Source organism: Anolis carolinensis, unplaced genomic scaffold (assembly GCF_035594765.1).
Source record: "Anolis carolinensis isolate JA03-04 unplaced genomic scaffold, rAnoCar3.1.pri scaffold_10, whole genome shotgun sequence".
Taxonomy (NCBI): Eukaryota; Metazoa; Chordata; class Lepidosauria; order Squamata; family Dactyloidae; genus Anolis; species Anolis carolinensis.
The window spans coordinates 152,334-165,811 of record NW_026943821.1 but is presented as its reverse complement, the minus strand read 5'-3'; the positions used below and the strand labels follow the sequence as shown (position 1 = coordinate 165,811).

Below are 13,478 nucleotides of genomic sequence, written 5' to 3'. Positions count from 1 at the left end.
TGGGAGGGGGAGGGGTGTGATGATGGTGATGATGTTGTGGGGGGGGGGGACGACCCATGCTGGACGCAGCTCATTTCCTGGAGGGGAGGAAACGGCTGAGGGAGGAGGTCTGCGTGGCACCTAAAGGTAAAGGTAAAAGTTTTCCCCTGACGTTAAGTCCAGTCCCGTCCAACTCTGGGGGTTGGTGCGCATCTCAATTTCTAAGCCGAAGAGCCGGTGTTGTCCGTAGACACCTCCAAGGTCATGTGGCCACTGGCAGGACTGCATGGAGTGCTGTTACCTTCCCACAGAAGCAGTACTTATTGATCTACTCACATTTCCATATTTTTGAACTGCTAAGTTGGCAGAAGCTGGGGCTAACAATGGGAGCTCACCCTGCTTCCCAGATTTGAACCACTGACCTTTTGGTCAGCAAGGTCAGCAGCTCAGAGGTTTAACCCGCTGAGCCATCGGGGGCTCCTGCAAGCAGCAAAGACACCATCAAAACCTTCCCCACTGATGGCTATGCAGTCTCTCCTTAGTTGTAGTAGTAGTAGTAATAGTATCTAGAGTGGGAAGGGATGCTCAAAGGGATGCCAGATCTCCCCACAGAAGCCTTCCTCCTGGAAGCAGCTAAGAGGCAAACACACACTAAATTCCATTAGGGTTTTTTGTTTTTTTGTTTTCGTTTTTTTGGCGTCAGGAGCAACTTGAGAAACTGCAAGTCGCTTCTGTTGTGAGAGAATTGGCCGTTTGCAAGGACATTGCCCAGGGGACATTGCTCGAATGTTTGATGTTTTACCATCCTTGTGGGAGGCTTTTCTCATGTCCCCGCATGGGGAGCTGGAGCTGACAAACGGGAGCTCACCCCGCTCCTCAGATTTGAACCACCGACCTTTCAGTCAGCAATTCAGCCTGCACAACCCCTTGCGCTACTGGGGGCTCCATTACATGAGATAGTGCATCAACCATGAGGCATGCTGGGAGCAGAGCCCAGCCCTGTGCTTTGGGGGTCTGGCTGTGGCCTCTGCCTCTCCGACGGTAGCCCTCCGGCCTCCTGGATGCCTTTGGGGTCTACCGGGAGCCTTTGGGGGTCTACCGGGAGCCTTTGGGGGTCTACCGGGAGCCTTTGCTGCAGCAGCCGCTCCTGCTCGGCCAGGAGGGCCCGTCTCTCCTGCTCCACCTTGGCCATCAGCTGCTTCTTGTGCTCCTCAAAGCTCCTCTCCTTCTCCCGGGCCATTTGCTCTGCCCGTTCTTGCATCTCTCTCTGCAGCTGCGCCTCCCTCTGAGCAGCCTCCGCCCGGACCTTCTCCGCTGGAATTGGAAGCAAACAGGCCTGGAGCGTGCCCCCCACCCGCCCAGAAAGACCCTTCCTTCTTCTTCTGCCCTCCAGGTGATATGCCCCCCCCCCAGGGCCGTAGACAGAAAAAAATTTCGGGAGGGGTTTTGAAAATTTCGGGGGGGGGGGGTGTTTGAACCCCTGACCCACCCGCCCCCCCGGGTTCAGACCTGTCAATATCTGCTTGAGAGACTGCCTGGAGGGACTCTTGGTGTCTTACATCTCATAGACTTAGCATGGGGATTTGGTTAACCAGTTAAAATTCATGAGTAAACCAGGTTTTTTTTAACCTGAAAAATTTCGGGGGGGGGGTTGAACCCCTAACCCCCCCCCCCTCGCTACAAGCCTGCCCCCCTCCGCCCCCTTCTGCTCTCCTTTCGCTTTCGCTTTCGCTTTCGCTTTCAAGCGCCTTTCCTGCCAAGGCAAGGCTTTCCGAGAAAAGGAGGCTGGCGGGTCGCGTCCGCTTTCTGGGGGGGGGGGGTCTCCGCCCCTCGCCCCGCCCCTCTGGGCTCCTTGGCTCCCTCCCTCCCTCCCCCATCCTTCCTCCCCCAGGGCGCCCAAGAGGACGGACGCGGCGCCAAAGAAAGAAGAAGGAAAGAAAAGGGAAAGAAGGAAGAAAAGACAGAAAGAGAGGTAAGTGCAGGGCGGGGGGGGGGGGGGGGGGGACCATGGAAGCTGGAGTCCCACCGGGAAGGATGGAGCCCCCGGTGTCGCCATGGGTTCAACCCTTGTGCCGGCAGGACTGCTGGCCGACAGGTCAGCGGTTCTAATCCGGGGAGGGCGGGTGAGCTCCCTCTGTCAGCTCCAGCTCCCCATGTGGGGACATGGGAGAAGCCTCCCACAAGGATGGTAAAACATCAAACATCCGGGTAACGTCCTTGCAGGCGGACAATTTTCTCACACCAGAAGCGACTTGCTGTTTCTCAAATTGCTCCCGACATGAAAAAACTCCCCAGGAAGGATACAAATGAGATAATAACAATAATCATGTTAAGGGTGACCTGGGATGGCGGCTTGGAGAACTCCCCCTTGGAGTGATGGGAAGGAAGGCACCTGTCTCTGGGGCACGGCCATGATGTTCCTCCTCGTTCTTAGGGCGTGCCTCTGTGACCCCCAAACCTGCCCCTTGAGACCCCCCTAAAAGCGCCTGCGGCCCCAGAGAGGGATCCAAGGGGCCCCTACGCGGCCTGGACCGACCGTACTGGGGCCCCAGGGGCCTCCTTCCTCTCCCTTGGCAGATTCCCTTCCAGAATGGCTCCCGGGGGGGTCTGCATGGCCCGCCCGCTCTGCCTCATCGAGAACCATCCAGACGGGCGGCTGGTGCTGCAGGAGGAGGCCCTGGGGGTCCTGCAGCGCGTCCGGCAGCCGGTGGTGGTGGTGGCCATCATGGGGCTCTACCGGACGGGCAAGTCCTACCTGATGAACCGCCTGGCGGGCGAGCGGAAGGGTGAGCGAGTGGGGGGGGGGGAGAAGGGGCAAGGGCACAGCCCAGGCTCAGGTCTGGGGGCTGCTCGGGAAGGGGCCGTGGCCTCCGATCCACCGGAGGGTCTCTGGAGCGCTGCCTTGGGGCGGATCCCAGACCGACTCCAGGCAGGGCCCCCTCCGGCCCCCTCCTCACTGGCTGTGGTGCCCCCCCCCCATATTCCAGGCTTCTCCCTGGGGTCCACGGTGCAGGGCAACACCAAGGGCATCTGGATGTGGTGCCGCCCCCATCCCTGCCGGAGCGACCAAACCCTGGTGCTGCTGGACACGGAGGGCCTGGGGGACGTGGGGAAGGTGAGTCCGTGGGGAGGGGGCGGAGGAGGGGGGCTGCGTGTGTGGCCTGGGGGCCTGTCTTGTGGGTCTGCTTCACGGTGAGACCTGAGCCCACTCTGTGTGTTTGTGGGACCAAGGCACGGGATGGCAGCAGAAGGCTCCTGCCAAGCCAAACGGATGGGAATCTGGGAGCCGTTAAGCTCAAATGACCCTCTTTTGCGAGGTAAATTCCCAGAAAAATAGCAAAGTATTCCTTCCAAAACAGCAGGAAACTTATGTGAAGTGAGTTTCAGGACAGCCTTTGTTCTTCAGAATGGCAAAGGATCGCAAAGCCAGCTTAAAGGTTCAAAAAGCATTTATTGAGGTAAAAAGAAATCCATTGTGGATAGGAAAAGAGTTTGGAGCTAATAGGCTTATCTTAGCTAGGTCTAAGATTAGGTAGACTGGTGAAAATAATAAACAAATCTAGATAGTTACATTTTGTCTTTGAGAAGAGGCAAATTGTATCCCTACGAATTAGTCTCCTGTTTTTAACACTGTATCCTGCTTGTTGATTTTAATGATTGTTTTTATTGATGTTGATGTTTCTTACTGGGATAATTGTCTTATTGCTTTGTTACTGTTATTTGTTTGTTTTATCGGGCCAGGCCCCATGTAAGCCGCCCTGAGTCCCTTCGGGGAGATGGGGCGGGGTATAAAAATAAAGTTGTTATTATTATTATTATTTTGATGAAACAAGGGATCAGAAAGAGAATCAGGATCAGAACAGTGACCAAACCGCATGGGCTGTGCCTTTTGATCTAGGGCCATAAAAATTCCCATCTAAATTGAGGAAGTTACCTCAAACCCCTAGAAGAGATCACATTGCTAAAAGCAACAAGATAAAGGGGGGGGGGGGGGGTGACTGCAACAGAATAGAAGAGAGAAATAACAGCCTATGGGGCATGCGTGGGATGTATGAAGAGGTGTCCCTCAATCTATTTCTGTGCTTCTAACTAACTAGGAGACTTGTGTAGTTCTGGATGACATTCCTGACACAAACCTTCCAAAGGAAGGCTGTGGTGTGGCCCCCCCCTTCCATTGCAATGAGTGGGGCAGAGGGAGGGCCCCCTGCGGAGGGAGCAGGGAGGGAGGGAGGGAGGGGGGGCTCAGAGGGGCTGCTTCTTCTCTTCCAGGGCGACACGCAGAACGACGCCTGGATCTTTGCGCTGGCCATCCTGCTGAGCAGCACCTTGGTCTACAACAGCATGGGCACCATTGACCAGAACGCCCTGGAACAGCTCCAGTATCCTTCCCATGGGGGCAAATGGGGGGGGGGGGGTGTGTGGGGGGGGCTGGAAGCGGACGGAGGGACTGACACCCCAGTTCCCTTTGGGATCCTGGCTGGGAGGGGCTCCCACTGGACACTGGTCAGGAGGAGCGGGCGCAGGAGGGGGTGCCCTGGGGACACAAGATCCAGGGGAGGGGGGGGGGGCTGTTCCACAAGCAAGGAGCGGAAAAAGAGACCCCAGCCAGGCTTAAGGTTGCCTGGGCAAGACAGCCCCTTGCCACACAGCCAGGCCCATGGCCAGGGCCGGTCGGAGATAAATTTAAATATTAAGCGGGGGTGCTGAAAAGCGCCCCCCGCCGGCCCCGCCTCCTGTGCCCTGGCCCCGCCTCCCAGCCAGCGTGCCCTGGCCCCGCCTCCCATGCTGCGTGGGAGGCGGGTCCAGGGCACGCTGGCTGGGAGGCGGGGCCAGGGTTTGCCCCGCCTCCCATGCTATTCGCCCTGGCCCCACCTCCCACGCAGCGTGGGAGGCGCGGCCAGGGTTGGAAAGAGGGAGGCTTCGCCGCCCGGGGAGGGGAGGAGGGGATCCCTCCTCCCCTTCCCGGGCGGCAAAAGACAGAGGCTTCGCCGCCCGGGGAGGGGAGGATGGGATCCCTCCTCCCCTTCCTGGGTGGCGAAAGAGGGAGCCACAAGGCCAGGGCGCACTGGTCGGGCGGCGGGGCACCGTCAGAGCGGTGCCCCGCCTCCCGCCCAGCCTGACGGCGCCCCCCGGGACCTGCGCCTGAGGCGGCGGCGTCACGTGGCCTCTATGGTGGGGCCGGCCCTGCCCATGGCCGACAGGAAATACAGGGTACTGTGCTTCATTGCATAATAGTCAGCCCCCCCCCACTATGTTTTCCTCAAAAGAGAGGGTATGACTATTATGTGAGGGAAGAACTACTTTGCCTAAGTCTGTCTATGTCTCCATACACCTTGCTTTCAAGAGGGGAGGAGGGAGAATCCAGCCTCAAACAACCAGTTTACAAAATATAAAGTGGGGGTCTCTGGAGCTCCCCTCTTCCCTCCTCTCTCTTTCAGTTTCCAAACTCTGGAATGGAGATCTTTGGAGGAAGGAGGGAAGATTCAAATTCCAGATACAATAGAGTCTCACTTATCCAAGCTAAACGGGCCGGCAGAAGCTTGGATAAGCGAATATCGTGGATAATAAGGAGGGATTAAGGAAAAGCCTATTAAACATCAAATGAGGTTATGATTTTACAAATTAAGCACCAAAACTTCATGTTATAAAACAAATTTGACAGAAAAAGTAGTTCAATACGCAGTCATGTTATGTTGTAATTACTGTATTTACGAATTTAGCACCAAAATATCATGATATATTGAAAACATTGACGACAAAAATGGCTTGGATTATCCAGAGGCTTGGATAAGCAAGGCTTGGATAAGTGAGACTCTACTGTACCTCAATTTCCGGTTTTGTAAACTGCCTTAATGTCTTGGAGGAAGGAGAGAAGAGAGGGGCTTCAGAGATCTCTTTGGAGGAGGGAGGGAGGGGGGATCAGCCCCAAATAGGGGGGGTGACTCTTATGCGGTGACGACTATTATGCAATGAAATATGGGTGGTTTGTTTATTACAAACCTGTTCTGGTTTTCCAGAGAATATATGAGGTTGTGAAGCCTCTTGCTGAATAACAGCAGAGCGGGTGGGAAAAAGAGAACGGTAGAGAAAGTACCACAGCTGCCTTGCTTTCCGCTTCATAACCACTAGCTGAGCGGGCAGGTTGTCTTCTTCTGACAGGAAATGGGTCTCGGCCCACACTCCGGAGCTGTCTTTTTGCCGCCAACCAGCCATGAATAAACCCACAAAACCAGTGTAGCCCTGGGAGCCCTAGAATCATAGAATAATAGAGTTGGAAGAGACCTCATGGGCCATCCAGTCCAACCCCCCACTAAGAAGCAGGAAATTGCATTCAAAGCACCCCTGACAGATGGCCATCCAGCCTTTGCTTAAAAGCTTCCAAAGAAGGAGCCTCCACCACAGTCCGGGGGAGAGAGTTCCACTGCCGAACAGCCCTTCTCACAGTCAGGAACTTCTTCCTGATGTTCAGACGGAATCTCCTTTCCTGTAGTTTGAAGCCCTTGTTCCCTTGCGTCCTAGTCTCCAGGGCAGCAGAAAACAAGCTCCCTCCCTCTTCCCTATGACTTCCCTTCACATATTTGTACATGGCTATCATGCCTCCTCTCAGCCTTCTCTTCCGCAGGCTAAACATGCCCAGCTCTTTAAGCCGCTCCTCATAGGGCTTGTTCTCCAGACCCTTAATCATTTTAGTTGCCCTCCTCTGGACGCTTTCCAGCTTGTCAACATCTCCCTTCAACTGTGGTGCCCAGAATTGGACCCAGTGTGATTCCAGGTGTGGTCTGACCAAGGCAGAATAGAATAAGGGGGAGCAGGACTTCCCTGGATCTAGACGCTATTCCCCTCTTGATGCCAGAATCCCGTTGGCTTTTTTAGCAGCCGCATCACATTGTTGGCTCATGTTCATCTTCCTCTCCATGAGGACTCCAAGGTCTTTTTCGCACACACTGCTGTCTAGCCAGGCATCGTCCCCCATTCTGTATCTTTGATTTCCATTTTTTCTGCCGAAGTGAAGTATCTTGCATTTGTCCCTGTTGAACTTCATTTTGTTAGTTTCGGCCAATCATCTCTCTAGTCTGCGGTGCCCAGAATTGGACACAGTGTGATTCCAGGTAAAGTGGTCTGACCAAGGCAGAATAGAATAAGGGGGAGCAGGACTTCCCTGGATCTAGCCCTTTTCCTTAGCGGTGCCCAGCTACGTTTCTGAGCTGACCCAAAGGATCAGAATAACCTCTTCCAGGGATCAAAGCCAAGAGGACGAGGATTCCTCGGAGTTCGTCCGCTACTTCCCGGCCTTCATTTGGGCCGTGAGGGACTTCACGCTGGAGCTGGAGATCGACGGGTGCGCGGTCAGCGATGACGGCTACCTGGAGAACGCTCTGAAGCTGCAGAAAGGTGACTTCCAGGCAGCAGGCGGAAATGGGGTCTGACTGGGCCTTGGAGTGTGTGTGTGTGTGTGGGGGGGGGGTCCATCAGATGTAGAGGCGAAAGGGGCGAATGCACTCTCAAGGTACCGTGTTTCCCCGAAAATAAGACAGTGTCTTATATTATTTTTTGCTCCCAAAGATGTGCTAGGTCTTATTTTCATGGGATGTCTTATTTTTCCATGAAGAAGAATTCACATTTATTGTTGAACAAAATAATGAACATTTATTATATACTGTACAGTAGTTGTCATCACAAACCAACATAACCAAACCAGACAAACTAAGACTTCTGTCAAGAATGTCTTGTTACTACTGTATAAATATAAATAATATAACATTTTAATATATCAGGAAGTTCTTATCAGGAAGAACTTCCTCACTGTGAGAGCTGTTCGACAGTGGAACTCTCTCCCCGGGGCCGTGGTGGAGGCTCCTTCTTTGGAGGCTTTTAAGCAGAGGCTGGATGGCCATCTGTCGGGGGTGCTTTGAATGCGATTTCCTGCTTCTTAGCAGGGGGTTGGACTGGATGGCCTATGTGGTCTCTTCCAACTCTACTATTCTATGATTCTATGATTCTATTATTACCATTATTTCCATGTACAACTGGTATGTACATTTACTGATCCTGCAAGTTCTGGTGTTTTGTTTGGCGGGTGTTGGGCATGCTTCCAAACAAAATTTTTACTAGGTCTTACTTTCGGGGGAGGCCTTATATTTAGCAATTCAGCAAAACCTCTGCTAGGTCTTATTTTTTGGGGATGTCTTATTTTCTGGGAAACAGGGTAGTAGGATGCTCTGTGCATGCTCAGAAACATTCTTGTTGCATCACATTCCAGGGTAAGTCACAACAGAGACCTGAACAGTCTTGCAGGCAAAAGGTATCTGGAGGGTCGGGTTGGATTCCAGGGACAATTTCTGGAATTTATCAATAAGGGGAAACGAGCAAAATCCCCGTTCTTCTTCTGCAGGTGACACAGAGCAGATCAGAAGGTGCAACCTGCCCCGGTTGTGCATCCGCAAGTTCTTTCCTTCCCGGAAATGCTTCACTTTCGACCGCCCGACAAACAGGAAAAACTTGCGACGACTGGCGGAGCTGGAGGAGGAAGACTTGGAGGAGGAGTTCCTGAAGCCAGTGGCCCGTTTCTGCGAACACGTCTGGGAGACCGCCAAGCGCAAGACGGTCCCCGGGGGCCAGGCCGTGACCGGAGCCAGTAAGCCAGGCTCTGTCTGCACTGGGGTCGGGAGGAAGGAGCAAATAGGTCTGCTCTGATGACCGCTCTAAGGGGTGGCCGGGGGGGGGGGGGGGTTGGGACTCAAGCCGCCCCAGTGCCTGCCAGTTGCCTCTTGCCATTGGACAAGGCCATCTCCATGCTATGTTGTGCCTGGGGGGGGGGGGGGGGGACCAGGTCCCAGTTCTTAGGATGAATCTTTAGAGCTACGCAGCGCTCAGCTTGGACTGCCTTAGTGAAGATGCTGATGCTGATGTTCTTTATGTTGATTTATACTCCACTTTTCCTCTCTACAAGGAGACTCAAAGAGGCTAGAGATGTGAATAGTCATTGGGTAAAATTCCGAGATGGATGCATCAAGAAGCGAAGGGATCTGGTGGCACCTTTCACATTAGATCCCTTTGCTCACAGACACCTGTTGTGAGTGGAGGAAAGTGCACTCCTTTGCATCGCAGCCACCTCTGCCCAAGCATGCCTTCCCACCCCACCATCGATGCCTCACCAGACCTCTTCTTTATTTATTTAGTTATTTACAGTATTTATATTCCGCCCTTCTCACCCCGAAGGGGACTCAGGGCGGATCACATTACAGATATAGGCAAACATTCAATGCCTTTTTTTAAAACATAGAACAAATACAAACAAACATAGGCTCTGAGCGGGCCTCGAACTCATGACCTCCTGGTCAGAGTGATTCATTGCAGTGATTCATTGCAGCTGCTCTCCAGCCTGCGCCACAGCCCGAGCCTACAAGTATTTCCTACTTGATAGATGCAACTATCTTTTGGGTTGCTAGGTCAGCAACGAGCAGGGGCTATATTTTATTTTTAATTGACGGGTGCTCACCCCGCTATGGGCTGGCCTCGAACTCATGACCTCATGGCCAGAGTGATTTATTGCAGCAGCTGTTTACCTCCCCCCTTCTCTCTTTCAGTGCTGGCAAACCTGGCAAAGGCCTATGTGGGCGCCATCAACGGCGGGGAGGTGCCCTGCCTGGAGAACGCGTTCCTGGCGCTGGCCGAGATTGAGAACGCGGCCGCCGTGCGCGAGGCCCTCTCCCGTTACGAGGAGGAGATGCAGCGGCGGGTGGCACTGCCCACTGGGTCCGTGGAGGAGCTGCTGCGGACGCACGCCGAGTGCGAGAGGGAGGCCACCGGGGCGTTCATGGCGCGTGCCTTTGGGGCCAACATTAAGAAGTTCCAGGACGAACTCACGGTACGTGCTCTCCTGAGGCTCATAGGATAGTGTGCATAGCCTCAGGGCCTTTGCTGAAGTATGCTTTCTTGATATATTATTTGCTGTGCCTATTGGGGGGGGGGATTGCCGTCCGCTGTGTGGCGTTTCCAGAGCCGTGAGACTTTTGTGTTGTCGGGCAGCATGAGCTGAAGCTGAAGAAGGAGGAGTTCTGCCAGAGGAACGAGGCCGTGTCCTTCGCCCGCTGCACGGCTGCCCTGGAGAGCCTCTCGCAGGGCCTGGAGAGCGGGGTCCGCGCCGGGCGCTTCTCGGTCCCCGGAGGCTACAGGCAGTTCCTGGAGGAGAGGCGCCAAATGGAGGAGAGGTATCGCTTGCTGCCCAACAAGGGGGTCCAGGTAGGAAGGCCTCGGGTCCTTTGGAGACTCACAAGGAAGTGTGGTTCTGGTGGCCTCTCAGGAGTGGTTCCCCATCTTTTGCTTAAACTGGCCTCCGCTGTTCCCTTCCCAGGCAGACAAGGCGCTCGAAGGGTTCCTGAAGTCCAAGGAGACGGAGGCCAATTCTATCTTGCTGGCCGACATGGCCCTGAGCGAGAAGGAGAAGCAGCTGGAAGGTGCGGAGGTGGCTTTGCCAAGGCTCGATGCCACACGTCAAATGCAAGTGGGCAAAATGCGGGCTTGACAAGTGCCTAAATGGGATCAGATCAGGCAGCACGAGGAGCATGTCCAGGGTTCCACGTTCTGGGTTCCAGGGCTGAGGAGCCCCTCCCTCCTGGCCACCCCCGTCTTGCCTTGCCTTGCCTTCCTTCACTTCACTTCACTTCACTTCACTTCACTTCACTTCACTTCACTTCACTTCACTTTATTTCTTAATTAGTCTCTGTCCACCAGAGTGCTCCGAGCGACTTACAATTTAAAATATCATTCCACAATATAAAAACATTCCTTCCCTTGTCTCTATGGGGTCTAAGGTTCTTTCTCTCCCCACGGCAGCCCAGCAAGTGCAGACCGAAGCTGCTCGACGGCAGCAGGAGCTTATGGAGCAGGACCAGGCCCGGATGAAGCAGCTGATGGAGGATCAGGAGCGCAGCCATGAGGAGCAGTTCCGGCTGCTGAGGGAGAAGATGGAGGAAGAGAAGGAGAGGACCAGGGAGGAGACCGAACGCATTGTGCAGCTTAAGCTCCAGGTAAGGACAAACCCCGGCTGGCTTATGATGGTGTCCCCCCCCCCCCCTCTGGCCTAAGCTTGCCCGTCTCTCAAAGTGCCTTCGCCTTCTCAGCCTGATGTTGCAGCTGTAAGATCTGGAAGTGCGCTTGGTTTGACAGTTCAGCTTCTGGGTGTCTTGGCATTTCTTGTATGGTTTGTGCAGAACCTGTTGAGGCTTTGCAGACAGGACATCTCCCTCCGCTTGAGAACCTTCTGGTCCGATTCCATCCTGGGGTGATTTCACTGCCCCTGCTCCCTGAACTGCCTCACGGGCTTCTTGCCTTTTTCAGGAACAAAAGAAACTGCTGGAAGAAGGGTTTTATCAAAAGGCCAAAGATATGGAAGATGAAATCCGGAAACTGAAGGAAAATAACAACTCCATCTTTGAGATTTGCATGGCAGCCCTCGATAAAGCGCTCCCGTACCTGAATCAGGGGATGCAGTACTACATGCTTCAGCACATGGCAAAAACGGCAAGCGCTTCGGCTGCAGCGAGCGCACCAGCAGAGCCTCCCAAAGGGTCTGTGCCAGCAAAGAAGTAGCCCCGGGAGGGATTGGGGCCCTCGCTCTCCGCACCGCTTTGCCGGCACACAGATCGTGTCAGGCTGGCTCTTTAGCATTCAGTCAGAAAGAAGGCAAGGGGCAGAATCCTTTTGGCAATACGGTTTTTAAACAACTGATTTTAAAGTGGAGCTAATTGTTTTTAATTGTTTTTAGTGTTTATGTATACTTATTGTTTATGTTATGTTCCGGCATTGAATGTTTGCTGTTTATATGTAGTGCTCTGCCCCGAGTCCCCTTCGGGGTGAGAAGGGCAGAATATAAATGTTTTAAATAAATGAATGAATAAATGAATGAATACAAGCCCTTCAGTCTAAGCACTGACTTGGGGTTCACGTGCCTCAGGCCCCTCCTAGCCCCCCCCCCCCCAAAAGGTTCCCAGTCCTGTTCAAAGCAGAATATAATATGGAAAGCTGCTCATCCGACAGCTTGCAAAGCTCACTGGCTTTTGAGTGGAATTTGAGGGAATCTGTTGTGCGGAGAGAAGGAGGTGCGCCTTCGCCCTCTTGTCCCAGGGAAGGAGCTGGTGAACTTTGAAAGCAAATATAACGTGTTTTGTGCCATAAAGGTGTTATCACAGTACGGACTTTGGGTTTTCTTTCCTGGAACCTTTTCATAGTAGGAAACCATCTTGAGACGCACTGCTCAATCCGGGGCCCATTCCTTCCCTTTGGGTCTTGTTAAAATTAAATGTCCATGCCTGGCCACTCAAATGCAGGGCTGTAGTGTTTCTGCGCTGACTGTCTTCTAGCGGTCGAGGCTGTTGCTTCTGCACCCTGGTTGGGACCAGCATAATAATAATAATAATAATAATAATAATAATAATAATACTTTATTTATACCCCGCCACCATCTCCCCGTGGGGACTCGGGGCGGCTCACAATGTTACAAAAGTAACAGCACAAATACATTAACAATACACACAGTTTAAAACACAAGAAGATGATAAAACAAGTTAAAACAAAGATTTAAACAACAATAATAATATCAATAGTAATAATATCAAACAACCACCAATGCGATTCAGTCAACTTCAAAGGTGGGTGGACTATAGCAGCAATATAAGATAAAATCATTAGATTAAAATATCCCAGTGACAGGAACCTAATAACATTCAGAATAGAATTGTAATTATAATGAGGCTGGTCATCCAATGGCTGTCTCTGCAAAGGCCAGCCCAAACATCCAGGTTTTCAATTGTTTCTTAAAGGAGGGTAGGGAAGGCGCCAACCTAATCTCCCTGAGGAGGGTGTTCCAGAGTCGGGGGGCCATGGCCGAGAAGGCCCTTGTCACTTGACCATTGATCTGTATTATTGGAAGCACAAAACTGCCTATAAACTGGGATAACTTTGCGGTGCGTTACTGTTAAATTGTCAGTCTGTCTTGGCTGAACGGAAAGAGCCTCCTGGGCTTCACTTTGCCTATTTCCGTGCCGGTTGCAAAGGTCCTGGCGGCCTAACCCCATGCCTTTCAACGCGTGCAAGAAATGCGCACTGCACTCAGTGTTATAACATTCAGGGCTGCAGAATTGGGGTGTGTGTGTGTGTGTGTGTGTGATGAGACTCCGGGCAGCTTCCCCGCATCCTGCCTCCCTTCAGCCAACTCTGGCCTGGTGGAGTCGGGTGGCCTTCTCCCGTTCCCAAGGAGGACGGTTCCCCACCTGTGCCGCCCTCCGAAACTCAGTGGCAGCCCCCCCACCCCAAAAAAAAACCCCAAAAGCCTCAGGTTTGAAAGTACTGTTTTCAGACTTTTGGAAAATCTGGGGGAAGTTTATAGAATTTGTATTCATAGAAGGACAGGGGGAGAAACTTGCAACAAGAACAATGAAATTCTGGAGCTAAAGAATAAGATAAATTGGCCAGGCGAAGGTGGCACAAAGAAAAGGGAA

At 53.0% G+C, this 13,478-nt stretch overlaps 1 protein-coding gene across 2 annotated transcripts; it reads left to right on the top strand.

Moving 5' to 3' along the window:
- Positions 1–1,775: 1,775 nt before the first annotated feature.
- On the top strand, positions 1,776–11,893 carry LOC100566002 (guanylate-binding protein 1). 2 transcript variants are annotated; one of them, XM_062962698.1, is made up of 11 exons: positions 1,776–1,951; positions 2,557–2,765; positions 2,967–3,094; positions 4,249–4,358; positions 7,172–7,371; positions 8,372–8,614; positions 9,567–9,847; positions 10,009–10,221; positions 10,334–10,436; positions 10,816–11,009; positions 11,320–11,893. In XM_062962698.1, the coding sequence occupies exons 2-11, from the start codon at positions 2,570–2,572 to the stop codon at positions 11,569–11,571; spliced, it is 1,920 nt and encodes a 639-aa protein (XP_062818768.1). In that variant the 5' UTR covers positions 1,776–1,951; positions 2,557–2,569; the 3' UTR covers positions 11,572–11,893. The 2 variants fall into 2 exon arrangements, with proteins under 2 accessions (XP_062818768.1, XP_062818767.1); XM_062962697.1 differs by having other exon boundaries at positions 2,532–2,765.
- Positions 11,894–13,478: the final 1,585 nt, after the last annotated feature.

Excerpts from the sequence above, each read along its gene's own strand:
- LOC100566002 (XM_062962698.1), top strand. The coding sequence starts at position 2,570 with ATGGCTCCCGGGGGGGTCTGCATGGCCCGCCCGCTCTGCCTCATCGAG. Across the intron at positions 9,848-10,008 it reads AGTTCCAGGACGAACTCACG|CATGAGCTGAAGCTGAAGAA; the intron begins GTACGTGCTCTC and ends GTTGTCGGGCAG. Across the intron at positions 10,437-10,815 it reads GAAGGAGAAGCAGCTGGAAG|CCCAGCAAGTGCAGACCGAA; the intron begins GTGCGGAGGTGG and ends TCCCCACGGCAG.